This window comes from Salvelinus sp. IW2-2015, unplaced genomic scaffold, assembly GCF_002910315.2.
Source record: "Salvelinus sp. IW2-2015 unplaced genomic scaffold, ASM291031v2 Un_scaffold1598, whole genome shotgun sequence".
In the NCBI taxonomy this organism is placed as follows: domain Eukaryota; kingdom Metazoa; phylum Chordata; class Actinopteri; order Salmoniformes; family Salmonidae; genus Salvelinus; species Salvelinus sp. IW2-2015.
Window position 1 is genome coordinate 78,456 of NW_019943021.1, and position 16,614 is coordinate 95,069.

General features: G+C 39.6%; 1 protein-coding gene across 1 annotated transcript in view; it reads left to right on the plus strand.

Annotated features, from left to right (window-relative positions):
- The window catches only part of LOC112071375 (phosphatidylinositol 3,4,5-trisphosphate 5-phosphatase 1-like), a 72,494-nt gene that overhangs the window by 17,137 nt on the left and 38,743 nt on the right, over nt 1–16,614 (plus strand). The window contains 6 exon segments of the mRNA XM_024138832.2: nt 6,699–6,864; nt 7,461–7,601; nt 10,029–10,119; nt 13,431–13,508; nt 13,883–13,960; nt 14,195–14,318. Coding sequence (XP_023994600.2) covers nt 6,699–6,864; nt 7,461–7,601; nt 10,029–10,119; nt 13,431–13,508; nt 13,883–13,960; nt 14,195–14,318 — 678 coding nt within the window.

A 16,614-nucleotide genomic window follows, 5' to 3' on the forward strand; every position in this document is an offset into this window, starting at 1 on the left:
TGAGGTAATATGTACATGTAGTAGAGTTATTAAAGTGACTATTCATAGATAATAACAGAGAGTAGCAGCAGTGTAAAAGGCGGGGGCAATGCCAAATAGTCTTGGTACCATTGGCCATTTGATTAGATGTTCAGGAGTCTTATGGCTTGGGGGTAGAAGCTGTTTAGAAGCCTCTTGGACCTAGACTTGGCGCTCTGGTACTGCTTGCCGTGCGGTAGCAGAGAGAACAGTCTATGACTAGGGTGGCTGGAGTCTTTGACAATTTTTAGGGCTGTCTTCTGACACCGCCTAGTATAGAGGTCCTGGATGGCAGGAAGCTTGGCCCCAGTGATGTACTGGGCCGTACGCACTACCATCTGTAGTGCCTTGCGGTCGGAGGCCGAGCAGTTGCCATACCAGGCAGTGATGCAACCCGTCAGGATGCTCTCGATGGTGCAGCTGTAAAACCTTTTGAGGATCTGAGGACCCATTTCAAATCTTTTCAGTGTCCTGAGGGGGGAAAGGTGTTGTTGTGCCCTCTTCACGAATGTCTGGGTGTGCTTGGACCATTTTTTGTTGGTGATGTGGACGCCAAGGAACTTGGGGCTCTCAACCTGCTCCATTGCAGCCCCGTCGATGAGAATGGGGACGTGCTTTGTCCTCCTTTTCCTGTAGTCCACAATCACCTCCTTTGTCTTGATCACGTTGAGGGAGAGGTTCTTGTCCTTGCACCACACGGTCAGGTCTCTAACCTTCTCCCTATAGGCTGTCTCATCGTTGTCGGTGATCTGACCTAACCCAAGGTAGCTTGGATCTGACCAAACCCAAGGTAGCTTGGATCTGACCTAACCCAAGGTAGCTTGGTGGTCCCAGATCTGACCTAACCCAAGGTAGCTTGTTGGTCCCAGATCTGTTTATGTTGTATAGCCAACTTCTACTGTACCTCAATAACTCCAGTAACCCTGCACACTGTAATTATGGTGGTGGCCCTGAGCCTGTATATAGCTTGCATTTCCTACTATATACTTTGAAACTTGAAACCTCTAATACCTGTCCAAATAATCAGTAAGGAAAATGTGGGTTTACTTTTCCCAGAAGAGGCAATAGAAGAAGACAAAACGATCTATCGAACGTATTTTGTCGTGTCGTCATAGCGATCTCTGACTTGTGTTCAGACTGGCTCAGGTGGAACTAACTTAAACTTGCACCTTTTTTTCCCGATGCTGAATTGAATGTCATTAATAACTTCTTATGGCTGCATCCCGCTACCGGGATCGATATGACAGCAGCCAGATAAAGTGCAGGGTGCCAAATTCAAACAACAGAAATCTCATAATTAAAATTCCTCAAACATACATGTGTCTTATATCATTTTAAAGGTATTCTTGTTGTTAATCCCACCAAAGTGTCCGATTTCAAATATGCTTTTCAGCGAAAGCACTACAAACGATTATGTTAGGTCACCATCAAACCACAATAAGCACAGCCATTTTTCCAGCGAAAGATAGCAGTCAGAAAAAGCAGAAATAGAAATAAAATGAATCACTAACCTTTGATGATCTTCATCAGATGACACTCATAGGACTTCATGTTACACAATACATGCATGTTTTGTTTGATTAAGTTCATATTTATATAAAAAAAATCAGAGTTTACATTGGCGCGTTACATTCACTAGTTCCAAAAACATCAAGTGATTTTGCATAGCCACATCGTTTCAACAGAAATACTCATCATAAATGGAGATGATAATGCAAGTTATACACATGGAATTATAGATATACCTCTCCTTAATGCAACCGCTGTGTCAGATTTCAAAAAAACTTTCTAAATGTAAAAGTAATCCAAGAAGTAATCATCTAGTTGTGTATCTGTAATCTGATTACAATATTTTTAGCTGATAATGTAATCTGATTACAATATTTGTAGCTGATAATGTAATCTGATTACAATATTTGTAGCTGATAATGTAATCTGATTACAATGTTTGTAGCTGATCATGTAATCTGATTACAATATTTGTAGCTGATCATGTAGTCTGATTACAATATTTGTAGCTGATAATGTAACTGATTACAGGTTGTTTTTTAATAATCAGATTACATACAATCAAATACTCTCCAACACAGTTAAGGTAGATACACTAAATCAAATCAAATCAAATGTATTTATATAGCCCTTCTTACATCAGCTGATATCTCAAAGTGTTGTACAGAAACCCAGCCTAAAACCCCAAACAGCAAGCAATGCAGGTGTAGAAGCACGGTGGCTAGGAAAAACTCCCTAGAGAAAGGCCAAAACCTAGGAAGAAACCTAGAGAGGAACCATGCTATGAGGGCGTGCCAGTCCTCTGTCTGGCTGTGCCGGGTGGAGATTATAAACAGAACAAGGCCAAGATGTTGGAAATATTCATAAATGACCAGCCATGGTCAAATAATGATAATCACGAGTAGTTTCTGTTGTCGAGGTGCAAGAAGTCAGCACCTCAGGATTAAATGTCAGTTGGCTTTTCATAGCTGATCATTAAGAGTATCTCTACCGCTCCTGCTGTCTCTAGAGAGGTGGAAACAGCGTCTGGGACAGGTAGCACGTCACCGGTGAATAGGTCAGGATTCCATAGCGCAGGCTACATGACCAAAGTATGTGGACACCTGCTCGTCGAACATCTCATCTCCAAAATCTATGGGACATTAATATGGAATTGGTTCCCCCTTTGTTGCCATAACAGCCTCCATTCTTCTGGGAAGGCTCTTCCACTAGATGTTGGAACATTGCTGTGGGGGACTTGCTTCCATTCAGCCACAAGAGCATTAGGTGAGTCGGCACTGACTGTTGTGCAATTAGGTCTGGCTCGCAGTCTACGTTCCAATTCATTCCAAAGGATGTTCGATCGGCGTCGGAGGCTCAGCTCTGTGCAGGCCAGTCAAGTTCTTCCACACCAATCTCAACAAACCATTTCTGTATGGACCTCGCTTTGTGCACAGGGGCATAGTCATGCTGAAACAGGAAAGGGCCTACCCCAAACTGTTGCCACAAATTTGGAAGCACAGAATCATCTAGACGATGTTCAGCACTCGGCTGTACTGTTATGTGAGCTTGTGTGGCCTACCACTTCGCGGCTGAGCCGTTGTTGCTCCTAAATTCTTCCACTTCACAATTACAGCACTTACAGTTGACCGGGGTAGCTCTAGAGGGGCAGAAATTTGACAAACTGACTTGTTGAAAAGGTGGCATCCTATGACAGTGCCACGTTGAAAGTCAATGAGCTCTTCAGTTAGGCCATTCTACTGCCAATGTTTCTCTATGGAGATTGCATGGCTGTGTGCTCGATTTTATACACCTGTCAGCAACGGGTGTGGTTGTAATAGGCAAATCCATACATTTGAAGGGGTGTCCACATACTGTACTATATGTAGTGTCTTTACATGTAAAGTGGGGCACCATAGTCATTGAGGTAGATATATACATGTTAACAGGAGTATTGGAGTCTTTGAGGTAGATATATAACAAATACAATGCAAATAGTCCGGGTAGCATAGCGGGATTTCTTATAAGTGTCCGGGTTAGAATCCCGCTCCTTGAAAGCAGCAGCTCTACCCTTTAGTTCGATGCGGATGTTGCCTGTAATCCATGGCTTCTGGTTGGGGTATGTACGGTCACTGTGGGGACAACGTCATCAATGCACTTATTGAGGAAGCCAGTGACTGATGTGATGTACTCCTCAATGCCATCAGAAGAATCCCGGGAACATATTCCAGTCTGTGCTAGCAAAACAGTCCTGTAGCTTAGCATCTGCGTCATCTGACCACTTCCGTATTGAGCGAGTCAGTGGTACTTCCTGCTTTAGTTTAGCTTGTAAGCAGGAATCAGGAGGATAGAGTTATGGTCACATTTGCCAAATAGAGGGTGACGGAGAACTTTGTACACATCTCTGTGTGTGGAGTAAAGGTGGTCTAGAGTTTTTTTTTCTCTAGTTGCACATGTAACATGCTGGTAGAAATTAGGTAAAACAGATGTAAGTTTTCCTGTATTAATGTCCGCTAGAGCACCGCCTCCGGATGAGCATTTTCTTATTTGCTCATGGCTTTATACAGCTCGTTGAGTGCGGTCTTAGTGCCAGCATCGGTCTGTGGTGGTATATAGACAGCTAAGAAAAATATAGATGAAAACTCTCTTGGTAAATAGTGTGGTCTACAGCTTACCATGAGATACTCTACCTCAGGCGAGCAAAACCTAGAGACTTCCTTAATATTAGATGTTGTGCACCAGCTGTTATTTATAAATAGACACAGACCACCACCACTTGTCTTACCGGATGCACAGAAAACCTACCACAGCTGTATGTTATCCATGTCGTCATTCAGCCACGACTCGGTGAAACATAAGACATTACGTTTTGTTTTTTTTACCTCCTTTTTCTCCCCAATTTCGTGGTATTCAATTGTTAGTAGTTACTGTCTTGTCTCATCGCTACAACTCCCGCACGGACTTGGGAGAGGCGAAGGTCGAGAGCCATGCGTCCTCCGAAACACAACCCAACCAAGCCGCACTGCTTGTGTTAAAACACAGCACGCATCCAACCCGGAAGCCAGCCGCACCAATGTGTCGGAGGAAACACCGTACACCTAGCGACCTGGTCAGCGTGCACTGCGCCCGGCCCGCCACAGGAGTCGCTAGTGCGCGATGAGACAAGGATATCCCTGCCGGCCAAACCCTCCCTAACCCGGACGACGCTAGGCCAATTGTGCGCTGCCCCATGGGCCTCCCAGTCGCGGCCGGCTTACGACAGAGCCTGGGCTCGAACCGATGCAGTGCCTTAGACCACTGCGCCACCCGGGAGGCCCCGATATTACAATTTTTAATGTTCCGTTGGTAGGATAGTCTTGATCGGAGCTCATCCATTTTATTATCCAGTGATCGCACGTTGGCTTGTAGGACTGATGGTAGAGGAGGGTTACCCACTCGCCATCGGATCCTTACAAGGCACCCCGACCTACGTCCCCGATATCTCCGTCTCTTCTTCATGTGAATCACAGTGATTTGGGCCTTGTCCGGTGTCTGAAGTAAATCCTTCGCATCCGACTCATTAAAGAAAAAATCTTTGTCCAGTACGAGGTGAGTAATTGCTGTCCTGATATCCAGAAGCTCTTTTCGGTCATAAGAGACGGTGGCAGAAACATTATGTACAAAATAAGTTACAAATAACGCAACAAAACACACACAATAGCATAATTTGTTAGGAGCCCTTAAAACAGCTGCCATCTTCTCCAGCCTCATTAATGAGAATGTGGACTTGGTCTTTTACCAAATAGGGCTATCTTCTGCATACCACTCCCCTACCTTTTCAAAACACAACTGATTGGCTCAAATGCATTAAGAAGGGAAGAAATTCCACAAATTAACTTTCAGCAAGGCACACCTGTTAATTGAAATGCATTCCAGGTGACTACCTCATGAAGCTGGTTGAGAGAATGCCAAGAGTGTCCACATCTGTCATCAAGGCAAAGGGTGGCTACTTTTAAGAATCTCAAATATAAAATATATTTTGATTTGTTTAACACTTTTTTGGTTACTACATGATTCCATATGTGTTATTTCATAGTTTTGATGTCTTCAATATTTTTCTACAATCAAGAAAATAGTCAAAATTATGAAAAACCCTTAAATGAGTAGGTGTGTCAAAACCTGGTACTGTACAGTATAAACAGATTAAACAGGAGCTCCCAACTGAGAGTCATTGAAGATAGAATAAATATTACATGTAAAACAGAGTACTGGAAGTCCAATTAAAGAAGGACCCACCCCCCCTCATACCCGATACAATGTAAACAGGACTACGGAAAGAATACATTGAGGATAGATAATATAGTTGTAACCCCACCACCCCACCCGCAGTCACCCCCACGTCATCTCTGCAGGATAGAATATATACATGTAAACAGGAGTCTGGACGTCAATTGAGGTAGATATATATACATGTAAACAGATACTGGAGTCATTGAGGTAGATTATAATTGTAAACAGGAGTACTGGAGTCATTGAGGTAGATATATACTAGATGTAAACAGGAGTACTGGAGTCAATTTGAGTAGATATTATACATGTAAACAGCAAGGCAGTCATACTCTCGCTAAGCGCAGATTAGTTCATTGTAGCGTAAATATATTACTTGTAACAGAGAGTTCTTTAATTGGAGCAATTGACAAGTAGACACCCCCTCCATACTTGATAAACAACCCGTCATGGAGTCAATTGACGTACGACATAATACTCTGCTACAAACAGCAAGTTCTGGACGCTCCATTGAAGGTACATTAATATACTTGAAACAAGGAAGTACTGGAGTCATTGAGTAGAATAAATAGTAGTATGTAAACGAAGGCCCTAGTTATCTGGAGAACCCATCTTATGGTATGATTATATAAACATGTATAACAGGGAGTTTAGATATGAAATATAATAACATTGAAACAGATACTGGAGTCATTGAGGTAGATATATAGTTGTAAACAGGAGTACTGGAGTCAATTGAGGTAGATATATAAACATGTAAACAGGAGTACTGGAGTCATTGAGGTAGACATATACATGTAAACATGAGGTAAAGTGACTGGAGGTGCTATTACTCAAGTAGTAGTAATTAAAGTACTACACAGGGGTATGATACTGATACTTTCATTATGTCTAACAGTTTGACTGTTGTGGTTGTTCGTCTCCAGATCCAGTTAAATACCCGCCTCAGCTACCACCCAGGAACTTCTCAGGAGGGCTGTCAGCCAATGGCAGTAAAGAGACCCACGGGGGAGAGTCACAGACTTCAGAGCTAGCCTGTGCTTCCCTGAGAGATACATACCTACAGAGGCTGCAACATCTGGACATGTCTAAGTATGCTAATTTGGGTCCACACAATCTTCTCAGAGTGTTGATCTGAAGGTCCCACCCTATCCGATGTAATCTTATTCGTTATTGATCAGGCAAAAAATGTATCTTAGATCAGCACTTTTGATTTGCTAGGTTCTGGCCTTTCTAGGGAGTTTTTTCCTAGCCACCGTGCTTCTACATCTGCATTGCTTGCTGTTTGGGGTTTTAGGCTGGGTTTCTGTACAGCACTTTGTGACATCGGCTGATGTATAAAGGATTTTTTAAATTGTATTTTATTTGATACACTGAGACACTTCTCATTCTACCATGAGCTGCAAAATGCTGATTGACTGTCTTCAGTAGTATTGTGTTACTGACAACATGTTGCATTGTGTTACCCAGCTGCCAATCTTTCAGTTAGGCATCAACAAACTAATCACACTGACAGATCAAATAAAATAAAATCCAATTTATTTATATAGCCCTTCTTACATCAGCTGATATATCAAAGTGCTGTACAGAAACCCAGCCTAAAACAGCAAGCAATGCAGGTGTAGAAGCACGGTGGCTAGGAAAAACTCCCCGATAAACTCCCTGACTGATAATTCATTGTCTTCCAGCCTGCCAGAAGAGCACCAACAATCCATCCAGGAATACTTCCACACGTCACTCCGTCTCGATGCTGAGCAAGCCCAGAATGGGAATCCCAACCTTCCCCATCTGAAAAAGCTCACTATGGGAATTTGCAAACATCTTAACAGGTACAGTAGACTTACAGACAATAGCTAGTGTAACCGATGTGAAATGGCTAGCTAGTTAGCGGTGGTGCGCGCTAATAGCGTTTCAATCGGTGACGTCACTCGCTTTGAGACCTTGAAGTTGCTCTGCAAGGGCAACTTGCTCTGCAAGGGCCGTGGCTTTTGTGGAGCGATGGGTAACGATGCTTCGTGGGTGACTGTTGTTGATGTGTGCAGAGGGTCCCTGGTTCGCGCCCGGGTTGAGGCGAAGGGACGGACTAAAGTTATATTGTTACACTAGCTACAGTGGTGTCCCAAATTGTTGACACCCTTGGTGTGGTGACCACTAATCGGTTGAATACCCTGGGCGAGAGGTGGTTGAAGCAGCATAAATTGTTTTTATTGACACCCTTGGTAAAGATTAGCAATGATGACTGTATAAAATAAATCAAATCGAAAACTGAGCTATATTGAATGCATCAACAACAAAAAATGGGGGAAATTATAATATGTTATACTTGTACTTTTGCTCAGAGAAAGAGATTTTGTTTAACAAGTAATGTATTTTTTTCTCAAGAAGGTAGGGGTCAAAATTATTGACCGCCGTAAATATTCTTATATATAAAGTCATCAAAAGTTTAGTATTTGCTCACATATTTTTACCACACAATGACTACATTACCAATAGACAGGGAGAGTTACATGGTTCATCTGGATGGGTATATGCTGATCGAACCTGCTCACCACTACCAATAGCCAGGGAGTGATTACATGTCTTGGAGGTATGATCAACGCTCTCGACCATTACGCCAAAACGGGGAGGTTAGCATGTCTTGGAGGTATGATCGAACCTCTCCACCATTACCAATAACAGGGGAGGTTAACATGTCTGGAGATAATCCAACCTCTCACCCTACCAATAACAGGGGAGTTAGGCATGTTCTTGGAGGTCATTAGATCCGAACCTCTCACCACTACCATAACAGGGGAGGTTAGCATGTCTTGAGGTAATATGATCGAACCTCACCACTACCAATAACAGGGAGGTAGCATGTCTTGGAGGTATATGATCGAACCTCTCACCACTACCAATAACAGGGAGGTTAGCATGTCTTGGTGTATGATCGAACCTCACCATACCAAACAGGGGAGGTTACATGTCTTGTGGTATGATCTAACCTCTCACCACTACCAATAACAGGGGGAGGCTTTAGCATGCTTGGTGGTATGATCGAACCTCTCACCACTACAATAACAGGGAGGTTAACATGTCTTGGAGGTATAATCTACCTCTCACCACTACCAATAACAGGGGAGGTTAACATGTCTTGGACGGTATAATCTAAACCTCTCACCATTACCAATACAGGGGAGGTTAAGAGACCCTGAGGGGGGACCAAGAGGCATGGAGAGGCAGCCTTCAGTTACTATGCCCCCAGCCTTTAGTTACTATGCCCCCAGCCTTAGTTACTTATGCCCCAGCCTTTAGTTACTATGCCCCCAGCCTTTAGTTACTATGCCCCAGCCTTTAGTTATTATGCCCCCAGCCTTTAGTTACTATGCCCCAGCTTCAGTTACTATGCCCCCAGCCTTCAGTTACTATGCCCCCTGCCTTTAGTTACTATGCCCCCAGCCTCTGGAATAGCCTGCAAGAGACCCTGAGGGACCAAGAGGCATGGAGAGGCAGCCTTTAGTTACTATTCCCCCTGCCTTTAGTTACTATGCCCCCAGCCTGCCAGAGAACCTGAGAGGGGCTGAAACTGTGGACATATTTAAAAGAGATCTTGAAACACATATTTTTAGCTTTGCTTTTCCTTTTGGGTGCTTGTAAGTTGTTCAGTTCGTCATTCTTTTTTCCTGTAAAGGACATTGCGTTGTATTCTGTGTCTGAAATGTGCTGTATAAATAAAGCTTGATTTACTTTGATTAAACAAACAAAAAAAATCCTGAGCAATTGCATTAATAGAAAATAAGATAATTTCCCAATTTTTTGGGGAGCATAAAATATAGCCCTGTATTTTAATTATTTATTATATTATATATGTATCTTTCTCGCTCATCATTATTATTCAGGTGTCAATAATTTAGACCCCTGCCTTTTTGAGAAGAAAAAATGATTACTTGTAAAACAAAATATTTCTCTGTACAATTCTATTCATATAAAATAATATAATTTCCCTTTTTATTTTTGCATCACTCAATATTGCCCAGTATTTAAATTATTTATTTTATACATTCACTATTGCTCATCTTTATCAAGCGTGCCAATAATTCCCAGACCCCACTGTATATATCTGCAACATTTGAAGCACTCAGCGTTCACTGTTAACAGCAGGGTTGTTATAGAAATTCCAACCCTGGGAAAACCAGCATTTGATTCACCCTAACTCTTGTGGGATGAATGAAGTATTTTCAGTTGAATTAACATTTCTGGTGCTCCTGTGTTGTCAGTGAGATCTCCCGTACCTTGCCCACTCTGGAGGCCTTTCAGAGGCTTCTAGACCAACAGCTGTCCCCGGTGGTCGGCCGAATGAGAAGTCAGGTGGGTTGTTTATTATAATTAATATGAGCCATTGTTTTAACGTCAACATTCAGTAAGGAGATGGGACAGTATGAGCTGCTATCAAGATGTTATTCATTTTTTACATCAGTATTCAATAAGGAAACAGGTCGGTATGAGGATCCATTCTAGACTAGAGGGTCTTTGTCGTTCTGTAAAATGAGTGATAATGCTATCTGATTGGAGGTATATAGATGCTTCATGGTTGCAGGTGGCTATTATTAACCCTTTATCAGACACTTCTGTTTAGTGTTACTGTCATCTCTAGTCTAGTATACAGTATTTATATCATCTCTGGTCTAGTATAACAGTATTTATATCATCTCTGGTCTAGTATACAGTAGTTATATCTCTGGTCTAGTGTACAGGATTTATATTATCTCTGGTCTAGTATACAGTATTTATATCTCTGGTCTAGTATACAGTATTTATATCATCTCTGGTCTAGTGTACAGTATTTATATCTCTAGTCTAGTATACAGTATTTATATCTCTGGTCTAGTATACAGTATTTATATCATCTCTGGTCTAGTATACAGTATTTATATTCTCTGGTCTAGTATACAGTATTTATATCTCTGGTCTAGTATACAGTATTTATATCATCTCTGGTCTAGTATACAGTATTTATATTCTAGTCTAGTATACAGTATTTATATCTCTGGTCTAGTATACAGTATTTATATTATCTCTGGTCTAGTATACAGTATTTATATCATCTCTGGTCTAGTATACAGTATTTATATTATCTCTAGTCTAGTATACAGTATTTATATCATCTCTGGTCTAGTATACAGTATTTATATCATCTCTGGTCTAGTGTACAGTATTTATATCATCTCTGGTCTAGTATACAGTATTTTATAATCTCTGGTCTAGTGTACAGTATTTATATCTCTAGTCTAGTATACAGTATTCATATCTCTGGTCTAGTGTACAGTATTTATATCATCTCTGGTCTAGTATACAGTATTTATATCATCTCTGGTCTAGTATACAGTATTTATATCATCTCTGGTCTAGTGTACAGTATTTATATTATCTCTGGTCTAGTATACAGTATTTATATCATCTCTGGTCTAGTATACAGTATTTATATTATCTCTAGTCTAGTATACAGTATTTATATCATCTCTGGTCTAGTATACAGTATTTATATCATCTCTGGTCTAGTGTACAGTATTTATATCATCTCTGGTCTAGTATACAGTATTTATATAATCTCTGGTCTAGTGTACAGTATTTATATCTCTAGTCTAGTATACAGTATTCATATCTCTGGTCTAGTGTACAGTATTTATATCATCTCTGGTCTAGTATACAGTATTTATATCATCTCTGGTCTAGTATACAGTATTTATATCATCTCTGGTCTAGTGTACAGTATTTATATCTCTAGTCTAGTATACAGTATTCATATCTCTGGTCAGTATACAGTATTTATATCTCTGGTCTAGTATACAGTATTTATATCTCTGGTCTAGTATACAGTATTTATATCTCTGGTCTAGTGTACAGTATTTATATCTCTGGTCTAGTGTACAGTATTTATATCTCTGGTCTAGTGTACAGTATTTATATCTCTGGTCTAGTGTACAGTATTTATATCTCTGGTCTAGTGTACAGTATTTTATCTCTGGTCTAGTGTACAAGTATTTATATCTCTGGTCTAGTGTACAGTATTTATATCTCTGGTCTAGTATACAGTTTTATATAATCTCTGGTCTAGTATACAGTATTTATATCATCTCTGGTCTAGTTTACAGTATTTATATCATCTCTAGTCTAGTATACAGTATTTATATCTCTCTGGTCTAGTATACAGTATTTATATTATCTCTGGTCTAGTATACAGTATTTATATCTCTGGTCTAGTATACAGTATTTATATCATTTCTGGTCTAGTGTACAGTATTTAATCTCTGGTCTAGTGTACAGTATTTATATCTCTGGTCTAGTGTACAGTATTTATATCTCTGGTCTAGTATACAGTATTTATATCTCTGGTCTAGTGTACAGTATTATATCTCTGGTCTAGTGTACAGTATTTTATCTCTGGTCTAGTATACAGTATTTAATCATCTCTGGTCTAGTGTACAGTATTTATATCTCTGGTCTAGTGTACAGTATTTATATCTCTGGTCTAGTATACAGTATTTATATCTCTGGTCTAGTATAGAGTATTTTTATCTCTGGTCTAGTATACAGTATTTATATCTCTGGTCTAGTATACAGTATTTATATCTCTGGTCTAGTATACAGTATTTATATCTCTGGTCTAGTATACAGTATTTATATCTCTGGTCTAGTATACAGTATTTATATCATCTCTGGTCTAGTGTACAGTATTTATATCTCTGGTCTAGTGTACAGTATTTATATCTCTGGTCTAGTATACAGTATTTATATATTCTGGTCTAGTGTACAGTATTTATATCTCTGGTCTAGTGTACAGTATTTATATCTCTGGTCTAGTATACAGTATTTATATATCTCTGGTCTAGTGTACAGTATTTATATCTCTAGTCTAGTGTACAGTATTTATATCTCTGGTCTAGTGTACAGTATTTATATCTCTGGTCTAGTATACAGTATTTATATCTCTGGTCTAGTGTAACAGTATTTATATCTCTGGTCTAGTATACAGTATTTATATCTCTGGTCTAGTATACAGTATTTATATCTCTGGTCTAGTATACAGTATTTATATATCTCTGGTCTAGTGTACAGTATTTATAATCTCTGGTCTAGTATACAGTATTTATATCTCTGGTCTAGTGTACAGTATTTATATCTCTGGTCTAGTATACAGTATTTATATCTCTGGTCTAGTATACAGTATTTATATTCATCTCTGGTCTAGTATACAGTATTTATATCTCTGGTCTAGTATACGTATTTTATATCATCTCTATCTAGTATACAGTATTTTATATAATCTCTGGTCTAGTATACAGTATTTATACATCTCTAGTCTAGTATCATATTTATATCTCTGGTCTAGTATACAGTATTTATATCTCTGGTCTAGTATACAGTATTATACTCTGGTCTAGTATCAGTATTTATATCTCTGGTCTAGTATACAGTATTTATATCTCTGGTCTAGTATACAGTATTTATATCATCTCTGGTCTAGTATGCAGTATTTATATCTCCTGGTCTAGTATACAGTATTTATATAATCAAGTCCTTTGTGTTTTTAATGATATGACCTATGTGATGCGCTGAAGGCTGCCTCTACCCTATTCTTGGTTTATGTTGAATTCACGAATTCTGCTTTTAATTTCTAGGTGTCAACAGATTCAGGTCAAACTGTTTCCTTCAGGCTGGAACAAATGACCAAGCTGCTCTACTCCATCGAGGATAAAGTAATGTTTAACACTATTCTAAACTTAGGGCTTGTCCCATTCTCTAAATAGTGCACTTCTTTCGATCAGGGCCCATTGAGCTCTGGTCATAAGTAGTGCACTGTATAGGGAATAGGGTTGCCATTTGGGACACAATCTTATTCTGACATTTGATTTTTTTGTATTCAACTTTAGCAACGTTAGCATTGTTAGCAATAGGTTGTTCATTTACTATTTCTTTCAATCGCTAACTGATCCTGGTGTATATGATCTCTCATATGTTGTAATGTATTTCCTGTTACACTTTGACCAAAACCAGACCAGACACAGAAACATACAGTTGAAGGAGTAATGCTTCCTTTTCACATACTGTAGTTTCCTTCTTTTTTTTTCAGGCCAAAACTGCTCTGTTTGAGTCYGTAGGATATGAAGGAGGCCACAGGAAGTCTCTAATACCACCTATTACATTTGAAGTAAGTTGAATTAGTGAGATACTGCAGTCAAAAGCCAACTATCATTGTGTTTCATGATAACAATGTTACCACATATTGTATATCAAAGGCATAGCGGATAATAAAACTTGTCTGAAACAAAATAATGGTATCTCTATTATCATTGGGGTAAACTGCAAATTGTCTTTGCACGGTTTAATTGCACGAGGACAGGTTCCTTTTGTGAATTTATGAGGTTTTGGTCTTCTTTTGCAGGTCAAATCAGAGCTGCTTGGTCTCACAACCAAGATGTTCCTCAAGGTGGATGTGGAAACTGGGAAGATCTACTTCAAAAAAACTAAAGACGGACCAGAAGATAAATACTTTGTTCATCATAAAAGTAAGTACTCTATTCCTCCTATAATCGTAATCGCCCTAGATACCTGACTCAGTTACACCAGCTTGTAAGGAGGAATGGGCAAAATTCACCCAACTCATTGTGAGAAGCTTGTGGAAGGCTACACGAAACATTTGACTCAGTTAAGCAATTTAAAGGCAATGCTACCAAATACTAATTGAGTGTATGTAAACTTCTGGCCCACTGGGAATGTGATGAAGAAATAAAAGCTGAAATAAATCATTCTCTCTACTATTATTCTGACATTTCACATTCTTCAAATAAAAGTGGTGATCCTAATGACCTAAAACAGGGAATCTTTACTTTGATTAAATGTCAGGAATTGTGAAAAACAGAGTTTAATTGTATTTGGCTAAGGTGTATGTAAACTTCCGACTTCAACTGTACGTAATTCACATGTTCTCGGGAAGCATAAATGTTGTTAGTGATGCAACAAGAAGGGTGATGAAGTTAAATCATGTGACGTTTTTTTTGTTGTTGAGGAATACGCCCTCTACGTCACTGTCCTTTTAAAATGTGTTGCTTTGTTTGTGAGTTTTTCTAACATGATAGTTACTACATGAAGCATTCCTTTTCCAGTGACTGGGGCTTTGTGAGGTATGTACCCCTTTCTTCCTCACTGTACAGCCTCGCATTTCTTCTATATTCTTTTCTTGTTACAATAAAAACGGTTGGAAGCACAATGTAATGCAGCAGATGACAATGGGGTGAGTTTAGAATCTCAAATAAGCAGCTTCAATTTGATTGGCTATTGCATGCATTTTAATCGCGTTTGAGTAACTTCATGTGGCACAAAATTGCTTGAGATTATGCCACTTGCAACTACAATAAAATTGCATGAAATTGCTTCGTGTAACTCCAGTCTAAGGCCTTAGAGACAGTCCAGAATGTAACCACAGTCTAGACCTAGATACAGTACAGAATGTAACACCAGTCTAAGACCTAGATACAGTACAAGAATGTAACACCAGTCTAAGACCTAGATCAGTACAGAATGTAACCAGTCTAAGACCTAGATACAGTACAGAATGTAACACCAGTCTAAGGCCTAGATACAGTACAGAATGTAACACCAGTCTAAGGCCTAGATACATTCCGAAATGTAACCCAGTCTAAGACCTAGATACAGTACAGAATGTAACCACAGTGCTAAGACCTAGATACAGTACAGAATGTAACCCAGTCTAAGGCCTAGATACAGTACAGAATGTAACCCAGTCTAAGACTAGATACAGTACAGAATGTAAACCCAGTCTAGAGGCCTAGATGACAGTACAGAATGTAACCCAGTCTACAGGCCTAGATACAGTACAGAATTGTAACACCAGTGCTAAGGACCTAGATTACAGTACAGAATGGTAACAACCAGTCTAAGACCTGAGATACAGTACAGAATGTAACCCAGTCTAAGACCTAGATACAGTACAGAATGTAACACCAGTCTAAGACCTAGATACAGTACAGAATGTAACACCAGTCTAAGACCTAGATACCAGTACAGCATGTAACACCAGTCTTAAGCCTAGATTACATACAGAATGTAACACCAGTCTAAACCTAGATCATACAGAATGTAACCCCATGTCTAAGGCCTAGATACAGTCCAGAATGTAACCCAGTCTAAGACCTAGATACATTCCAAGAATGTAAGCACCAGTCTAAGCCTAGATACATTCCAGAATGTACCCCAGTCTAAGACCTAGATACAGTACAGAATGTACACACCAGTCTAAGACTAGATACAGTAGAATGTAACACCAGTTAGACCTAGTACAGTACAGAATGTAACACCAGTCTAAGACCTAGATACAGTACAGAATGTAACACCAGTCTAAGGCCTAGATACAGTCCAGAATGTATCACCCCAGTCTAAGACCTAGATACAGTACAGAATGTATACCCCAGTCTAAGGCCTAGATACAGTCCAGAATGTAAACCAGTCTAAGACCTAGATACAGTACAGAATTAACACCAGCTAAGGCTGATACATACAGAATGTAACCCCAGTCTAAACCTAGATACAGTACAGAATGTACACCAGTCTAAGACCTAGATACAGTACAGAATGTAACACCAGTCTAAGACCTAGATACAGTACAGAATGTAACACCAGTCTAAGACCTAGATACAGTACAGAATGTAACCCAGTCTTAAGACCTAGATACAGTACAGAATGTAAACCCATCTAGACTAGATACAGTACAGAATGAACCCCAGTCTTAAGGCCTAGATAACAGTACAGAATGTAAAAACAAAAAGCGAAAGACTCTTTCACGAG